Source organism: Anthonomus grandis, chromosome 13 (genome assembly GCF_022605725.1).
Source record: "Anthonomus grandis grandis chromosome 13, icAntGran1.3, whole genome shotgun sequence".
Lineage (NCBI taxonomy): Eukaryota > Metazoa > Arthropoda > Insecta > Coleoptera > Curculionidae > Anthonomus > Anthonomus grandis.
This window is the reverse complement of record NC_065558.1, coordinates 25,102,221-25,121,681: the sequence shown is the minus strand read 5'-3', so window position 1 is coordinate 25,121,681 and position 19,461 is coordinate 25,102,221. Positions and strand designations below refer to the sequence as shown.

The 19,461-nt window shown below is 33.9% G+C and overlaps 1 protein-coding gene and 1 long non-coding RNA gene across 6 annotated transcripts in view; one reads left to right on the top strand and one right to left on the bottom strand.

The window, feature by feature from the left end:
- Window positions 1–19,088, bottom strand: part of LOC126743949 (solute carrier family 12 member 9) — a 137,577-nt gene extending 118,489 nt beyond the window's left edge. For 4 of the 5 annotated variants that reach the window (XM_050451236.1, XM_050451238.1, XM_050451233.1 and 1 more), the window contains exon 1: window positions 18,624–18,982. In XM_050451236.1, coding sequence (XP_050307193.1) covers window positions 18,624–18,882 — 259 coding nt within the window. In that variant the 5' untranslated portion in view covers window positions 18,883–18,982. The other variant, XM_050451234.1, reaches the window with a different exon arrangement.
- On the top strand, window positions 1,195–4,527 carry LOC126743954 (uncharacterized). Its single transcript, XR_007663029.1, has 2 exons — window positions 1,195–2,816; window positions 2,889–4,527. It is a non-coding gene; the product is annotated as an uncharacterized LOC126743954 (long non-coding RNA).
- Window positions 19,089–19,461: the final 373 nt, after the last annotated feature.

Sequence of the window (19,461 nt, the reverse complement as noted above, 5' to 3'; positions counted from 1 at the left end):
ATTCTTTTTTCATTCGTGTTTTTTTTTTTAATTTTTTTCTGGCCTTATTAATACCCTTAGAGCAACATAAATAACACATCTTTCATGGACACTTTTTCGCTCTAGATGATAAAAAAGTTTAATTTATTTTCCCAATTTTAATTAACATAAAACTGTGCCACTTTGCTATAATTTAATTTGAGATACTGGAGAAGCGGTAATATGATGTAAAATGCTGGTACGTATTAAAAAAAAAAACTTTAGTAAATTTTTAGCAAAAGAATTAAATTTCGTATGTACACAGATGCGGAAAATCTAGACATTAATTTATTTTAATTACAAAGTGGTTTTAATTATTATCAATATTATTATGAAATTATTGCAATATTATGAAATTTATTATTATCAATACTTAATTTCAAATATAATTTTTGTTGTAATTATATAATTTTTGAATCCAAGCTAGTCAGTTGATTTTGCAGTTCCCTCGATTTATGGGTTGGCATCTCCAAGGCCTTCGGCTTACTAGATTACCTTCTCTCAACCTTCTGTACGATGTTATGTCTTGAAACAGTCACATTATGAGCACCGCGCAGAAGACTTATTAATTGTGGTGCTGTTACTGTGTCATTTCTTTGGGCTTCTAACTGAACATATTGATCAATATGAGGAGCTCTCCGCCTTGGTCAACCCAAATGCCATTCGCGTGTGGTTCTAGCCTCCTGATAACGGCTCCAGAGGCAATAGATAACGCTTTGAGTAGGCATCACTCATAGCATTGGCCACACATCAATTTGACGCATTCCACCCTCAATCATTTCCACAGCCCTTAACATCTCATTATCTGCTAAATCGCGTCTAGGCATATTTAAACAATTTAAAAAACACCTTTGCAGTACCTACTGCAAGGTGTGTGACTTGACAAAGAACGAATAATATTCTACATTATCGATATTGTGTATTTTAGGCATCTTAAAAAAAAACTGTTTTTTGTGAACAAAATATTTGCAGATCAATGTAAGTCATATATTTACATCAATAAATATTGCTAGAACCTATGAGACTGCTCAACATAGTTTAAGGAAAGAAAGAAATAGTTATCAAAAAATTAATAGTTAAAGTTTTAAATATCTCTAGATTTTGATCATGTGTGTACGTATTGTTATGAAAATGTAAATACGTTAATTATTCTCGTAGTTTTTACTCTATTATATTTTGTAGTTAAAGTTGATTAGAAGCTTTTATTTAGAGTTCTACTTACGTTTACTTTAATATTACGTTTACTTTAATATAATAATACTTTTAATATTTTTAAGGAGTTTCATCTTTTTTGAGGGCTGCATTTTGGTTCCAATTTAGGTTAGATTATTGTAAATCCTTGTATTTTAATTTTTTTAGAATTTGTATACTTGCTTGCTTTGACTGTCAGTATTCTCTTCAAATTAATGGTCTCTTTCAGCAAAAACAATGAAAAAAATTCTTCACTAAATTCTAATTTCATGGGTCTGAAGGTCAAATGGTCAAAAGGACGCGTTTCGTGACATTTTATTCAGTTTTAATTGTTTAGTCAGTTTTTACCTTGGAAACGGCAGGCAACGCGAGTCAGGTTGGAGTTTTTGAGCATGAAGCAAGACTTACTGAATTTAAAAGATCTTAAAAAAGGCCAGGAGAAACAAGACAGAAAACAAGAGAAAAGAGATTTACAACTTCAAGAGACAACCTGGAGATAAACCAATAAAAAATTAATGACTAACTTCGAAGCAACAGTGGAAGAAGAACTGGGGCAAGTACAAAACAAGATCCAAGAACTAGAGATGAAAGTAAAGCGTGTCCCTCTTCATCCCAATCCTGGAATGCAAACAATGATGACAATGAAACCACTTGAATCCGCAAACTGATTTAAGTGGATCGCTACTGAAATCGCTGGGATAACGAAGAAAGGGCAATCAATCTTAAGCTATTAATTAAGAGGAGAAGCTACAGAAATACTAAGAATGGTGCCATCTGAGGATCAGCTCAAGTTTGACGTACTGGCGCGTCCTTAGAAATGAGGTACGGTGAAGCCCATCGGACCAGTAGCAAAAATTTACGGCAGTCACGTGACCTAAAACTCAAACGTCAATTATCAGTCAAAATTCATTAATTGCATCCTAGTTTTGCAAAATGAGCTAGGGACCAAAAAGTAGTATTTATATGCTAATGATGGTTGCCAAATTTCAAATTTTTATATAAACGCATTAAAAAAATAAAAAGGGGGGAGGAAGGACACTGTATGGAAACAAGTGTACTCAAGTGAAATCTAGGTGACAACAACCCGGACTCCAACACTTTGAGGCCGATGTTGCTCGATTAGGAAATCTGACTTATCCTTCAGCCCCAACAGAGTTCCGAGAATAAATTTCTATAAACTGTTTTATTATTTATTAAGACTGAGTAATTTTTAGCTAGAAAGCCTAAAAGGCCATTCCAATGTTGGAATTGTAATGAGGAGGGGCACCTTAAACATCAATGCCCCAAGCCATTAAAAGACCCAAGGAACCAGAAAAACTTCAGCTCCATAAACCAGAAAACCTTTATGGGGCGCAAGTTGACTGGGTACTACCAAAGCCTACGTATAAGACTAAACCGGCTGCCACGTCCTGGACTGAGCTTGGTAGTACCCCGGGAAAAATATGCGGCCGTGAATGTCAGATGGTGGTGGATATAGGATCAAGTCATACTATCGTGAAGCGGAACATAGTAGCTCACTGTAGGATTTCAGTATCACTAAATTTCATTCTGTCCGGGGATGGAAAAAGCTTTCGAGCCTAGAAAAAGACGTAAATAAACGTCGACATGTAAGTTTTTGATTTCTTGGTTCTAAACCTGCCAACTCCATCTACGCTACTAACTAAGGACGTTACTTTTAGTGAATATATTACAGAAGATTTGTAAGAAATTTTGCTAACCTTGTAAAACTAGTTGGCGAGCAAACTGTGAAGAACCATTTCAATGCCTAAAAAGAGTACTGTGCACATCTCCAATTTTAACGAATCCGATCCCGAATGTTGGAATTGGAGCCATGACGGCTCCACCACAGAAATAGAAATAGCATTGGAGCCATCACAGAAATATGAAGACTGCGAGCGAGTAATAGCTTACTTCAGTAAACGCTATCCAAACGATATTTACTTGTCATCGTATTAGCATTATTAGTTCTGAAGAGTTGGACGCAGCTAGTTTAATAACGGATTTTATTGAAGCTGTCCATGGTGGTGTTGGCGGAGAATATTTTGGAGTTAGTAAGACCTTGGCAAAAGTGAGAGAACGATTTTACAGTCTGAACAGTCATGAATATGTTGAACGCTGGTGCCGACAGTGTGAACAATATTCGTCAAGCAAGGGTCAAAGGACCCGGACTGGAGAAAAATTATGTAGTATCTTGTTGGTGTACCTTTTGAACGAATTGCCACCAAAGACGTAGATAAGGCCCTTTTCCTACTAGTAGTTCCGGAAATCGATGTACTCTTGTTGCTATGGATTACTCGCAAGTGGCCTGAGGTTTATTACCATTCCAAACCAAGAAGCAACCACAGTAGCTGAAATGCAGTTCCAGAACTGGATATGCCGATTTGGTATCGCCAGAGAGATACATTTAGTATATACATTATACATACACTAAGGCAGTCAAATATTCCAACAAGTATCTCAGTCTGATGGAATGGTTAAAAGATTTAATCGCATATTGGAAACCTATTTGAGAATTGTGGTAAACTCTAAGCAAACGAACTGGAATACCTGTCTAACAATTCCTATTATCATATTGTTCTTCTATCCACAAGTCAACTGGGAAAAGCCCGGCAAAAATTTTGTTCGGTGATGAACTTCATTTACCTTTGGACATTATTACTGGGAGACCCCATAAGTCTAAAACCCATGAGGAGTACGCCGACCATCTACAAGAATGTTTGCTAATGGTCCATGAACAAGCACAGGCTAAACTTCACCTAGAAAGTAACAGAATGAAATCACGTTATGACATAAAGACAAATTCTACCGGTTTTAATCCTGGGGATAGAGTCTGGCTATACAATCCACGGAGGACAAAGACACCAAAGCTCCGAGAGGATTGGGAAAATCGATTCCATGTGGTTACCAAAATTAACGACGTGGTGTACCGGATCCCGCGACGTCGGACAACAAAGATGAACATCGTAAACATCCTCCGGTTAGCGCCTTATCATGATTCAGGTGGCCCCATCTTTGACCCTGGAGGTGTTGCTTAATCGAGACGATCAAACTTGATAATGAACGAAGCCAAAGTCTGCCATCGAAGTACTCGGCTCGGGGTTCGGATCCGCGCGTCAATTCAAAATAGGCAGCGAGCGTCAGGCCCCTGGTATTAGGCAACGAACCAAACTTTAAATGTTTTGTATAGCTTAAAATTTTAAAGCTTTTTAGTTCCATATAACTTTTTTATTTATTCGTGTTTATATTTTACTTATGGTATTTTTCCTAGCTATACAAAATATAATAGTTAAAAATATAATGAAATTTTAATATAATTAATTTGTTGCTTTATTTATTTATTTATTTAAGTACAACCCGAGGGCCAATTACAGGCACCAATATACGCATATAAAGGAAAATATGTACATTCAAATGCAACAAAAATAATTAAACCTAACACTAAATAATATAATGGTAAATTTATTTAAATCTGAAAAGTCCAAATCACAGGCATAAATATTAAAATGATTGCATATTTTGTAAATGGGTGAGTTTTTAAGTATTAGTTCAAATCAAATCTGTTGAAGGAATTTCAGGGAAATCAATTTTGTTGGTTAAAATTTGAAAGAAATATATATATATATATATATATATTTCTTTCAAATATTGTCAATTTGAAAACTTCCCACCCCTATTATCTCGAAACGGGTTAGGTTTTTATAAAATCGCTAGGACACGTCGATTTTATTATCGAGGGGGGACAATTTTTATGCAGAAATCACTTCGCCTCTTTCAACCCCCTACCCCCCAGAACCTCCCTCTCAAAAATCTTAAATGGCAATAGGGGTTGAGTGATACCTCATTTGAAAGAACTTTTTATTCTCTACATTTTGGCACCTTATTTTTTAAATTTGAGTGCTGCGTTGCCAAGTTAGGGTTATTTAAACATTGTTAAATTACTTATTAATAAACATTATTCCTGTAAGTGTTTTAATTACGTTAAAGCTATGATTTGCATTGAAACATGTTATTTAGGTTAATATTATTTTTACTAAACATTTGCATAGCCGTTACAATTATGGTCTTTACAAAAGCACGCCTAAAATTTATTTTATTAACACATCTACTTTAAGAGGTGTTCAAAGTGTTCTCCATTGTTCTCCAAACAAAAATAAAGTCTATTCTCAAATTCTTCCCGAACATTCTGAAATACCTCTTCTGGAATAGCCCTACTTGCCTCTGTAATTCTTCTTTTTAAATCTTCGATATCATCAGGCTGAGTTTTGTAAACAACCGATTTTATGTGCCCCCATAAAAAAAAATCTAACGGCGTTAAGTCTGGTAACCTAGCAGGCCATTCTATCGATCCCCTTCTACCAATCCATTGGTTAGGGAATCTGTTATTCAACCACTCCCGCACTGGCCGAAAATAATGCGGCGTAGTTCCATCTTGCTGAAAGTGTAGTTCGTTTTCTTGCAAAATGTTACCAACTTGATTTTCCAGTTCAGTTGTTATCAAAGGATCAATTACATCTTCAAGTAGGTGTAAGTAGAGCTCTCCAGTTAAGTTTTGTTCAATAAACAACGGTCCTATAACAGCATTTCCAAGAATACCGGCCCAAACATTAATTTTATATAATAATAAATTTTATATAAATAATTTTTTGTGGCCGCTGTGTAGCACCCTCTCTGAAAATGTGGGGATTGTCCTCACTCCAGTATCGACAATTCTGTCTATTGACATGGCCGTTTAGGAAAAAGGTACATTCATCACTGAAGCAAATGTTGCTTACCACAATTGCACGAGTGTTTATTAAGTTGGACATAATTTCGCAAAACTCTATTCTCCTATCAAAATCGTCCTCATGAAGTTCCTGTAAAATTTGCATCTTGTACGGATGATATTTATGTAACTGTAATGCTCGTCGTACAGTTTCATGTGACATTCCAGTTAGACGTGCTACTCTACGGAGAGAATTGGTGGGTTCTGCAACGAATGTTCCCAAAATCTCTACTTGAGCATCTTCGTTTAAAACACGCCGACTTGCCCTTTTTTTGTTTCCAACTGAACCCGTTTCATTAAATTTAGCTACTACGTCCAAAATGTATCTGTGACTTACATTACAATTAGGATTTCTATTATTAAAAACTTCTGCCGTTCTTCTTGCGCATCTTCCTTGCTCGCCATAAATAAAAATCATTTCAATTCTTTGCCTAAGCGTGTATACCATAGTAACTAACAATAACACACAAATTATCGAAATAAATTTTAACTGATTTAAATACCTAGTGACATTGACTGGTAGGAAAGTTCACTAAATACTATTTTAAAATCCGGATCATATCATCGAACTGTATTGAGACGAATTCCATTGCAAACGAAAATAAACAAAAAAGAAAAAAAATTAAATGTTTATCTTTCATGACCAAAAGAATTTGTTGGATTGATAAACACTTTCAGTGAGAAATGCACCGGTTCGCTTTATGGTCAAACACGTTCCAATAGAAATTATAGCTTCAACGTATTTAAAACACTTACAGGAATAATGTTTAATAATAAGTAATTTAACAATGTTTAAATAACCCTAACTTGGCAACGCAGCACTCAAATTTAAAAAATAAGGTGCCAAAATGTAGAGAATAAAAAGTTCTTTCAAATGAGGTATCACTTACCCCTATTGCCATTTAAGATTTTTGAGCGGGAGGTTCTGGGGGGTAGGGGGTTGAAAGAGGCGAAGTGATTTCTGCATAAAAATTGTTCCCCCTCGATAATAAAATCGACGTGTCCTAGCGATTTTATAAAAACCTAACCCGTTTCGAAATAATAGGGGTGGGAAGTTTTCAAATTGACACCCTGTATATATATATATATATATATATATATATATATATATATATATATATATATCCCGATTACAAGCTGAGATCCATTTTGTATCGGATCTCGGGTTGTTGATCGTATAACAAAAATGGATCTCAGCTTGTAATCGGGATATATATATATATATAAGACCAGATCTGATGGGCGAATTTTTCAAAGTCAATCTTTGAATATTCCGTAAAAGTAAATAGATCAATCACGATTCAGGATTATAGACATAGTCGAACATTTTTTGTTATTAAAGAAGTGTGCATGTGTACTACACCAGTCTACAATATTATCAAAGTTTATCTGCAGAGATGAGCAAGTCCTCCACAGACCCAATCCCCATGGATAACTTAAAATAATCAGCAAAAAGCAAAGCTTCAGACTTACTCCTTGCAGTCCAAAGGTTATTAATCCCGATCAAAAAAATAAAAGTCACAAATTGGAGCCCTGGGGAACTCCAGAAGTACTACTGTAGACATCAGACCTGTAGACTTCAACAAATTGTTGCCGATTTGACAAATATGATTGAAACATAAAAATTAATAGAGACGTTGTTTTCATAGAGATTTTATTATATTGCTGCTTTTTACCATTATCAAATGCCTCTCCATATCAGTACATATAACCTCTGTTCATTCTTTTTATTTAGGGCAATGTGAACAAACTGACAAAACCCTATAAGATTGGTCAATGTAGCCTAGTTAGATAAAAAGGTAGGTCTCCTTTTATTCTAAGGCAAATTATAATTTAAATAATAATTTCCTAATTTTCACTGGTTTACAACAGGTAGTACCTACGTGATAGTTACTGATAATTTTTTATCTTCTTGCTAGTATAAAAATATGTTTTCTTCACAAATTTCTGTTTATCGTCTGTCAAAAGACAAACGTAATTTCATAAAATATTTTGCTACTTACTATAATAATTTAACGATACTTTAGTATTATTCATATTTAGCCTACACATAACACACTACACATTTAATAGTTCAATTATATTGTTAATACTAAATAAATTTAAAAGCCATAACCAACAGACAGTAACTGTCCACAGCTTCAACGCTCGCGCCAGAACTGTTTTAAAGCGATGGTCTACCCGAGAGCCGCTAAACTTTAACGGTATAATCTATAACGGCAGACTTCCGCGTCATCCTTCATCCAGTCAACCCGAGGGAGTTCTTTATTCTTTCCAATTCCTCGTATCCCTCTCCTACACCCTGTCGTTAGTGCCTGAATCTATTCACGCCGGTAGCCAGCCCGGATGATGCCGGATGCATCGTGGGAGAGGCGTCAATGAGCATTCGAGCGTATTAAACTTTTATGAGAAAAGTGAAAAGAATTATTCGATTCCGGGAACATGGTACATACCTAAAGGTTTTCCCGAATCACCACGTGACGCTGGCTACTTTTCCTAGTTGGAAAGGCCATAAAAAAAGAAAGAGATAGAGTCTATACCGGCATACGCGGTAACACGTTTTTGCTTTCAGGGAATTCTCAAGACTTTTAAAACGCAAATGCACTTATTCAGATAAAATTTTTCGGTAATACCCCTCTTTTAAGAAAAGAAAAACAACAATTTAATATCAATTGCTTATAAAGGCAAGCTTGATATTAACACCCATATAGAGAAGCATATATAGAAAGCACAAACAAATGTTAAGGGCTCAAGCGGGCACTTCTTCAACATTTTATCGTAATCTCTGGAGAAAGCAAGTCAATAAAAGCAGCTGAAGCAACATCAGTTTGCCACATGGTCTCAGCAAGCAATTTTAACGCACTAAAAATTTTTCCAAAGCTGATACAGTATTTTGATTATAAAAATTGAAAATGTTCAAACTAAACTGTTAGACATTTGGAGTGCTGCAAACAGAACAGCAAAAACAATTGGTCATTTAATTTTAGATACTCTAAAAAAATAATTTAGAAAAAAAATTGTTGCATTCATGCAATCGTAAAAATAATATGTTTAATAAAAATAGATATAAAATCTTAAGTTAATAAAAGTTTGGTTAGTGTAGATTGTCGCTCTCAATAATGTCGTAATCCATAATGCAGTGCATTATAGTTATGACAAACGAAAAGTTGATATGGAAACCATAATACTTATGTAAATAAAATATTCAACTATCTTAATATTTACACTATACGAGTTGAATCACTGAAAAAATTTTGTGAATATGTGGGCACAGAATATTAATCTCTTTTATATCACTCCAAAACTAAATCCCCATCTTTATTTCCGGCTCTTGAATGGGTTCTAAAAATGTTTTACGATCTCAAAGCATATTTCTTGTCTCAAGATGTTCCTCATATGCTTACATAATTTTTTAAAAACGATTCTCATCAAACATTCTTTGACGTCTGTTTTCCATACAAAATATAGAAAAGTTTGAATGTCAAAATAATTCTGTGGTGAAAAACAATAGCAATTTTAGAAAATGTTATTTCTACTTTAGAAGAAAGTTTATACCTTCAAAAGTTAGAGAGAATTTTTAAATAAGGCAATAAAAATGATTTAAAACATGAACATGACCAAATAGTATTATTCACTAATACTAAAAAAAAACTTTTAGATACAAGGTACCATTTTAATTTTCCTTTATACTCCTTAAGAGGCAACATTTTAGCGTAAAGTGGCAATTTATTCTAGAACAGTCGCCCATAAAAAGAAGAAACATATTAAAATGTATTGTAAAATACATTCTAAATATATCTCTAATATTAAATTATTTGTCATAAAAACAGTTCTTTACAAAAAAAAGAAAATTCTGCACATCGCAAATTATGTTATTAGATCCTAAAAAACGACGGAAAAATTAAAATGCTAGTTAAGCAATTCTTTAAAGATAATCTATATAAATCAGCAAATAATATTGTAAGTAAGTTACTTGGTGTTTAAAGTTGCCATCTCTGGGATGGCTAAGAAGGCAAAAGTTTTGATTCCCGGCAAATCAACTCCAAGCATATAACTTCAAGTACCTACAATATTGTTTTTTATGCTATTAATTTTTTAATAGCATAAAAAATGCTATTAATTTTTTTCGAGATATGGTCGAACGTCATCAAAGATGGCTTCAAGCGGATGGTTGCATTTAAGCTCCGATCTTGAAGCGAACGGAAAAGTTAATAAACATGTGTGTTTTCACTGCAAAAAATCAGTAGTGAAGTAAGTGTTTAAAGTGTAATGAGCTATTTCACCCCTCATGCTTGAGAGAGGCAGCTACGAGAAAATCTGCCGTATGTGTTCACACGACAGATAATAATGGCGATAATGGTGCTGACACAGAAATCGAGAAAAACTTGGAAATTTCCTACCTCAAGAAGCTAGCAGAGGAACTGGAAGACAAAAATCGTTTGCTAAAAGAAAACAACATGCTACGGAGGGAAAAGGCTAGTTTTCTGGAAAATCAAATAAAAACAAACAGCAACAGTGAGGTTATGGAAAAAGGTAAACAAAACCAAATTCCAACCTCTTCTTGGGCGCAGAAACCTACACCGCAGCATGCAGGAACAAGGGTCAACGGAGGGACAACAGCCGTCATCTCACTACTAGATGGCGCTGAAGGCGGTAATGATAACGATAACAAGATTCCTACAATCTTAGCTGGTTCATCCCAAAAATCACAAAAGCGCTCGCTAGATAGAACTTGTGAACCATTTTTGGAACCTACAGCACCGACCCCTGGCCAGAACTTAAAGAAAAAGCAGAAAAATTAGAAGCACGTGACATACATGTATTGCACATAAATACCTGCTCAGTACGGAACAAAATAGAACTACTTGAGACTTTTTTGGAGGGAAAAAACTACAGCATTGTATGCATGTCAGAGCATTGGCTTTCTCCAGAAGAGAGGCCACAGCACTAAAGCATGTTGGTTCATACAAGCAAGCCTCTATCTACTCAAGGCCAACCTATAAGGGCGGAGGTGTATGTATACAGTGCTTTCATTTCAAAACGATCCACCCTTAATAACTTAAAAAAAAAAACACGTCAAATTAGATATACAGGGGGACGTTTAATTATGCATTTACTGAAGTTCTGTCAATCACCTCCTCACCTCCAGCTATTTAAACATTTTCGCTAACTATTTGCTTACACATTTACCTATTTCATTTTTTTTGGTACCGTTGAATAGAGAATTTTACGCTCCTTACTATAATGTATCACACGATGGGGATTCCCATTTGACATATTAAAGTGAGGTTAGCTGGAGGTGAGGAGGTGATTGATAGAACTTCAGTAAATGCATAATTAAACGTCCCCCTGTATAGCTAATTTGACGTGTTTTTTTTTTTTTTTTTTTTTTTTTTTTTAAGAAAAAAAGTTAAAAGTGTGGATCGTTTTGAAATGAAAGCACTGTATATGTAAAACGATGTGTTTAATGTTTCAACTTATGATGTTAGTGTGTTTTGTAAAGAAAAATGTCTTGAATGTTGTGCTGTACATCTTACTGATTTTAACTTGTATGTTTTAGCATTATATAGGTCACCATCGGGAAGTTTTCAGTCATTTTTGGAATTGTTAGAAACGCTGTTAACTAAGATTAATAGTAATAATAAAAAAAATATTATGGTAGGGGACTTCAACGTTCACTTTAACACAAACCAGCCAGAAGCTCTAAGCCTCTCTGACACCCTGGAAAGCTATGGGTTCAAGAAAACAATTATTAGCAACACAAGGTCTGGCACTTGTCTCGACAATATCTTTATTAACTTTGGGATAAATTCTTTTGTATCAAACGTTGTTGATATTGGAATATCTGATCATCTTGGTCAGGAAATCCACCTACCATCCATCAGTGGCATCCATCAGTGCCAATATCAATAGTAAAAGTCTCCAAAATAACACTTTTCCAGAAATACTAGTCAGCCAAAATAATACCTATTTTTAAAAGAGGGGACCGTAACAAATAGGAAAACAGTGTGAGCAATGTTTGTTAAGCAAGGGCCCAAGAACCCGTACCAGAGGAAAAATTATGCAGCATCTTGTTGGTGCACCCTTTGAACGAAATGCCGTAGACGTAGTAACCATCCGACGAAATGCCATCCTCCTAGTAGCTCCGGAAACCGATATGTTTTTAGAATATTATTTTCTATCGAAATACGTAATAATATACCAATTGTGCCATTTAAAATAAGAAAGTTAGTGTCACTTCCTGTTAAACCGGAAGTGGTCGACAACAATCAAAAGATCATCTTCTAACTATTCTATCGATTGTTTATTTCATTTGTTTATCTTGAAAAGTAAAAAAGTTATTCCCTTTTTTCTGTGTCCCTGGTATATAATATAATTATACAATACTTTCATTTCAAAACTAACTACCCTTAATGATTTCTCAAAAAACCTTACTTGATATGTCAAATAGGAACCTCCATCGTGTGATACATCATTGTAAGCAGTATTAAAATGTCTATTCAATAGGGCCCAAAAACTGTTGTCATTGAAAACATTGAGTCCAAATTTTTTTTAAATATGCATCTAATATTTGCGAGAAAATAACTAATGCTATTTTGAAATCCTTGCCAAACTTATATGATATTATATGTATAATATTTGGCGTATTTATTTTATTAGCATTTTTTGCAGTACCTAGGTACCAAAATAACACTGCAGTAACTAGCATTTTTAATACGTTTAAAAAGAAGTTGATTATTATTGTTAAAATTGTCATTCTGACGCTCAGTTAAACATTCAGAAGTGTGAATAATTTAAAATGGTGTAGCGTGTACACCATTTTAAATAAGCAGAAAGATTAAAAATTATTTTTCTTTATGGCGCTGAAGGTCGGTGCGCTCGTAGAACCGCGAGGGCATTTAATGACAGACATCCAGACAAGAAAATAGGCCATAAGTATGTATTAGAATTGGTAAGGAAGTTTGCGAAAATGGTATCTATTTGCAATAAAAAGTGTACTGAGGAAAGTGTCGTTAATGAAGTATGCCAAATTGAGGTACTAGGACAATTCTTAATTGATCCCACAGTATCTATCCCCAAAGTCGCAAGGTTAACTAATATTTCAACAGGTTCTGTACACGAAATTTCGAAAAAAAAATTGAGTTTTTCCCTACAAAATTTAAATCCTTTAACAACGACGAGAAGACCATTTTTATAGGGAATTGAATTTTGCGAATTGATGTGCAAGCGAATTGACGAGAATCCCCATTTAGTAAAGAATATCTGCTTCAGTGATGAGTCAACATTTTTTCAAAATGGACTGGTAAACCGGCATAACTGTAAATACTGGGATAATGAAAATCCACAGCTCATACTCAGTATTCTGAAAATATTATTTTATGGGCAGGAATTTATGGTAACGACATCAGCGAGCCATTTTCTTTGGAACAAAATTTAACTGGATAAATTTATCGACCTTCTTCAAATTTATAGTTCGTTCTCAAAAATACAATGTATCCTTCAATCATCCGATCTTTGAAAAACACCATCTGCTTTCCCAAGACAAGACATCAGGTACTCAATAAAGTGCAAATAAATTAACAAGAGCATTTATTTTTTTAGTGTCCCAGATATGGGGTAAGTTGGCAGGGTTAAAGTGGGCTTCACCTTAATATTCGCGTGTGGCGCCCTTAAAACCATCTTTTTTTAAAGCACATTCTGCCGACACAACCTCGGACATATGGATATCGGTCCTAATTCCACAACCCAAATCTGTATTTCAACAGGTTCCCATCCTAATTAAACTAGTGGGTGAGCTTCGTCTTGAAGTTGAAGCAATCAAGAAAGCATCTCTTCAACCCCCTCCAGCTTTAAAAAAGTTTCTAAATGAACATTTCCTAAGTGGTTTAATCCCAAACTGCAAAAGCTTACTATAGCAAAAAAGTGTCACATGATTTTAAAGATACTGGTTGGCATTTGGATTACTTACATTTTTGTAGGCTCTGAAATGATTGTAAAACCTTATCGAAACATTGTTACAGATAATATGCTACTCGTTGTGAGTCTTCCTTGTTAATTAACGGAAACATCCCACAGTTTTTGAAGTTTGTGAATTCCAAACTTAGGGCTGAAAGCTTTCCATCTGTTATGTTCTATGGCAACAATCACTGTACTTTGGGTCCTGAGCTGCCGGACCTTTCTGCAGAATATTTTAGGTCTGTTTATAGTATTGATACTGCCTTGAATAGACCTGAAGATTTATCTTTTGGCAAAGTTTCTTTTACCGATCTAAAAATTCCGATTTTTTCTATATATGAAGAGATCATAAAGTAAAAAATATATAAGGGCGCTGGTCCTGATGTACCCCCAGCTTTATTAGAGTGTTGCAGTTAATCTCTTGACCTTTAGACATCATTTTCAACAAATCATTGTCGACTGGAATATTTCTCCAGTATGTGACATTAGCACCATTCCGAAGTTATTTAAAAAAATTATCACTGTATCTTTATCGAACTTATTATCTTGCACTATCATGGAGGAATAATATGGGTTCCTCAAAGGAAAATCTACTGATCTTAATTTGTTAACATATGTTGATTATCTGTTGGAGATTTTGGATTGCTCCATTGAGGCAATATATATGACTTCTCTAATGCATTCGACAGGGTCAATCATATTATTTTAATTCAGAAATTGGAAGCTGCTGGTATTGGCGTTGGCAGCATGTGGATTCAGAGTTACCTTAAAGATCGCACTCAAATAGGAAGGGTACACAATTTCAAATCTAAAGAAATCACTGTGCCTTCAGGTGTTGCTTAGGTGTCCCATTTGGGTCCCCTTTTGTTTAATATCTTTATTAACGAAATTTCTAAGTGTTTCTTTTATTCAAGATTTTTTTGTATTGCTGATGACCTGAAGTATTTTAGGTCTGTGTCATCGCTTCATGACTGCCGCCGACTGCAGGCTGATTTGAAAAGGCTGGAGCTGTGGTGTCAATGTAATGGCATGAAACTGAATATGCCAAATTGAATAGTGCCATTTTCCCTGTTTCTCAAAGAAGAAAATCAATTTGATTTCTTAGTATAAAATCAACAACTTCTCATTGAGTGCAGTGCCCTTGGAAGTTACAAATGATCGCTCACTATCTTTTGTAGAACACATTGATAAAATGATATCCAGCAGATAAACGCAGGCAATAAAGTCAAACCAAAATATAAAACATAAAAATGCACACCTGGATATAGCCACATCAACGATAATCCAGACTTAAAGACTTAAAAGGGTAATTTAACGCAACAAGAACAATTTTCAGAATCATCAGTCAAAGAAAATTTAAATTCTTCAAAAGAATAAAAAGCACCATTTACCCAATATAATTTAATTTCCCTAGAAAATATCTTGGCTTTAAGATTTCTAATAACATTAAAGAACTGGACATAATAGTAGGCAGAGCCTCGCCTGGTTTATTCTAGAGAGCATGTGATAATAATAATAATAATAATAATTTATTTAAATAATAATATTTTTATTTAATAGTAAAGGATTTTTCAATTTCTTTTAATGAAACAAAAATTAACACACAAGTCAAACTGTAAAAAAATTAGAGAAACAAAAACATTTAACCAAGATGCAACAGGTTGCCTATAAAGCTGCTCGAGTAGATCTTAGGTGACAAAAGAATGAAGGTGAAGAGGATCTTATAATTAAATATTAAATACATGGAAGGTATCCCTACCATACCAAAGAAAAAAATTATATCAGAGAGTTCAGGAAAACTAGAGAGCACCCCATTTCTGGTTTATTATCAAAATGTGGGAGGACTTCGTACTAAGCTAGAATCTTTAAAATTGGTATTAGTACTGGTATTGGTGGTTGCTGATTACAATTTGTTTCGTGCTGACAGGTCTTGCTTAATTAGTAGGAAATCAAGGGGGAGAGGTATTCTTATGTATATATGTAAATCTATATTATTGGTAAAAATTCACATAAGACAGGATAATGTTGAACAACTATTTATCTCATGTAACTATAAGGGTTTAAAAATCTTAATTACTGGGCTTTACAATCCACCCCAGATTCCAGAATTATTTTATAGAATACATTGTGAATGAATCAGTGAATAATATACTGCATAGGTATCCTTTACAAAATATCTATATCTTTGGTGACTATAATTTGCCAGAAGCTTATTGGAGTAATGATGAATATGGCTTACAGATTGAGTGTCCCAGAATGTCTAATGCAGTCTTATTAGCGCATTTTGGATTTTTATAGCTATTTCAGTTAAACAGTTTACTTAATGAGAGAAATGTTTTTCTTGATCTTGTTTTCTCAAATAACATTAGTGCAAATGTCATTATCCATGGATCCAATTTTGACTGTCAGTATACATCATTATGCTTATGAATGCTCAGTAAATGTGTTATTTAAAAGAAAAAGTTCTGACACTCTCATTTTATGATTTTAAACATGCAAACTATAATGTAGGTCTAATTTGAATTGTTTTTATGAGATATTGGGAATTGGAATTGCTGTCTTGGTCCCCCTCAAATGTTTCAAAGTAGTACCGTAACAGGTTTTCTTCTGAATTGAGATACTTGTCTTTCAAAAAGAGAAGGTTACATAAAAAATACATTAGATGTTGGTCACAAAAGTAAAAGAAAGAGAGAAATTTGCTAGTCCCAATTTATATTTTGGGAATATGTTTGAGACTTAAAATCTACTCAGATTCTTCTTCACTCATTATTTTATAATGAAGAATCTGCAGTACAATCCATTGTTAACTTGTTTAAAAGTTACTTTGAAGCTGTCTATGTAAGCACCATCAATGGGAAGTTTGGAATGAATGTCAATGCATCAAGAAATAATCTTCCTCAAAATCTAAATTTTGCAGCAATTTCAGGACATTTTCAATGGGATTTGTTGCTTGTAGTTTTGTAATCTCTGTTTTTCAGAATGGGGAAAGGAGTGAGGTTAGAAACTGCAGAGGTGTCTGCATTCAATCCTCAACTCATTCCCAAACTCTTTGAAAGCTTTGTAAGTGATCAATTGAGGTGGATGTGCCGAAATTTAGTGAATAGGCATCAGCATGGCTTTTTTTCGGATCAATCAGTCAGAAATTTGTTGTTATATCAAAATAGACTAATTAAAGCTCGACTAAGCAAAGACTAATCTTGGAGAATTTTAAACAGATTGACTCAATTTATACAGATTTTTCTTTAATTCCTATCTTATTGATGGGGAACAGTTAAAATGTGTAACCAAAGTGAGAGATTTGGGGGTCATTTTTCAAGAGAATCTATCTTTCAATGAACATCTGAACGAAATTACAGTTAAATCATCAAAAATGCTTATAGCTGTTCTCAGGCATTGTAAGTTTTTTCTTACAATGCCTGAGATAATATTTCATTGGATACTATAAAGAGTGTCTATGGCTCACTGGTTTACTCTAAACTCGATTATGCCTTCATAGTTAGGTCACCTTATCAGCAAGAACTTCACTGTGGAAAGAGTTCTGCTGAATTTTTAAGATTTTGAGCATTTAGGATGGGTTTGTTTATTGCTAATCATTATTATGCATTAATTGAGAGTAGCTTACATCTTCTTATGTTGGAATGTAGGCAGATGATGTGGTTAATGGTTACATAGATTGTGGCAGCTTGTTGGAGTGCATAAACTAAGTTTTTACTAGCTAGGATTAGAAGGGGTGCCTTTCAATCTTTTCAGATTCCATTTGACTGTACCAACTATGGTTAAAATTCTCCCATAGATCATTATTGTAGACTCATAAATAGTTGCAACATTTATTTATTTATTCATAAAGGTATCAACAGCTAATGCCAATTACAGACATCTATGTTTGAACCTTTTTAAGTTTATATCTCACTTTATATATTACATATTTTTGTAATTTGATTTGTTTATGTTATAGTACAGAGGATTAGTTTTGGGTTTTCACTTACTACTTATGATGCTTATCATGGATAATTTTAAGTTAGCTTGTAGAATGCTGTTATTATATTGTTAACTTATGTAATAGGGTATCCTGTAATTAATAAATAAATAAAATTTACTTCTACTTTTAATCACTGCTGACTCATTAAAGTTACCACCATTTTCCTACAAAAAGCACCCATGGATGGCAACAAATACCTATATGATTCCATTGAATTGCAAAGCAATATTTTACAAAAAAGATTGTTTAAAAAGCTGCATTTTGTCCCTGGGAATATTGATAGTGTTCCTTCATAAGTTTAAATTGTGTTTATCAGTTCTAAAACTAATTTTGTTATACATATTGAGGTCTATGTATCCACAGATATGTATGTGGTTTTTAATATTTTTTAAAAAGAACATTAATGAATGGAGGTATCTTTGTGCCAATGCCAAAGATAAGGCCTATACATGAGTTTTGGAGCTTTTGAAGTCTGCCCTTATCTTCATTATCCAAGTACCAATCATACACTACATCACAATAATTTCATTGAGAAAAAACTAATGAGTCACACAGTAGCTTTTTAATATCTGGATCTAAATAATGTCTATGGTATTTTATTTGTTTGGCTTTTTATATTTCACTCAAATATAATTTTTATGAATTGTTGTTTTTTATTTATGAATTTCTTTTACAATTGTTTTTTATTATTTTTTAATTTTAATTCTTATGACTTACCCATACGTAAAAATATCAAAGCTGAAAACATAGACAGAGTAACTGGTGCAAAAACACCAGCAAATGAACCCAATGTTCTGGTATTTGACTCATCTGTAAAACTGTTAAATCGAACATAGCTGGATCCTGAGGCACTCGTCGAAGACTGTTGGTTCTTATGGAATATTCCAGAAATTTTTCGAATCATGGAAGAACCAGGGCCGCCTACCAGAGGTGCTTTGTCTACATTGTTAACCGAACTTTCTTCTGGGGCCAACATTTTTCGACTTATATTATTAACCACAACTTAGTCACAGACCCAGCCTTGATTATCTACATAGTGAATGCTATAGTGGTTTACTTAATTACTTTATAACTCTACTTACTGATTACAATTACAAAGAAAATTTTTAATATTTAATAACAAAAGAAAGGATCAGCTGCTTTTGACATTTGAACCTTAATTAGGCAAAAACTTAGGCTACATTTCCATTCAATTTCAGCACGAATTAAGGTATGTTTTCACGATTATGTATCCGTTTTGCTGATGCGTCGTGCGGTCATCTGTTTTAATATGCGGCTTTGCATAGTTTAGTCAAGAGATGGCAGGAATCTAAAAATTAATTAACATACAGGGTGTTATGTTTAAACTAAGCAAGTTGGTATTGGCCACCGTTATCTGATACTCCCTGTATAAAAAGTTTTTATGAAAAAAAATGCGCAACTATAAAAACCAATCGACGTGTTCGAGCGTTTTTTCCAACACGCTCCCGTCTATTTATTAGCTAATTTATTCCATTTGCTGACACACACTGTATAACAAACGCATTAGCGATAAAAACTTGACATTCTTCAAAAT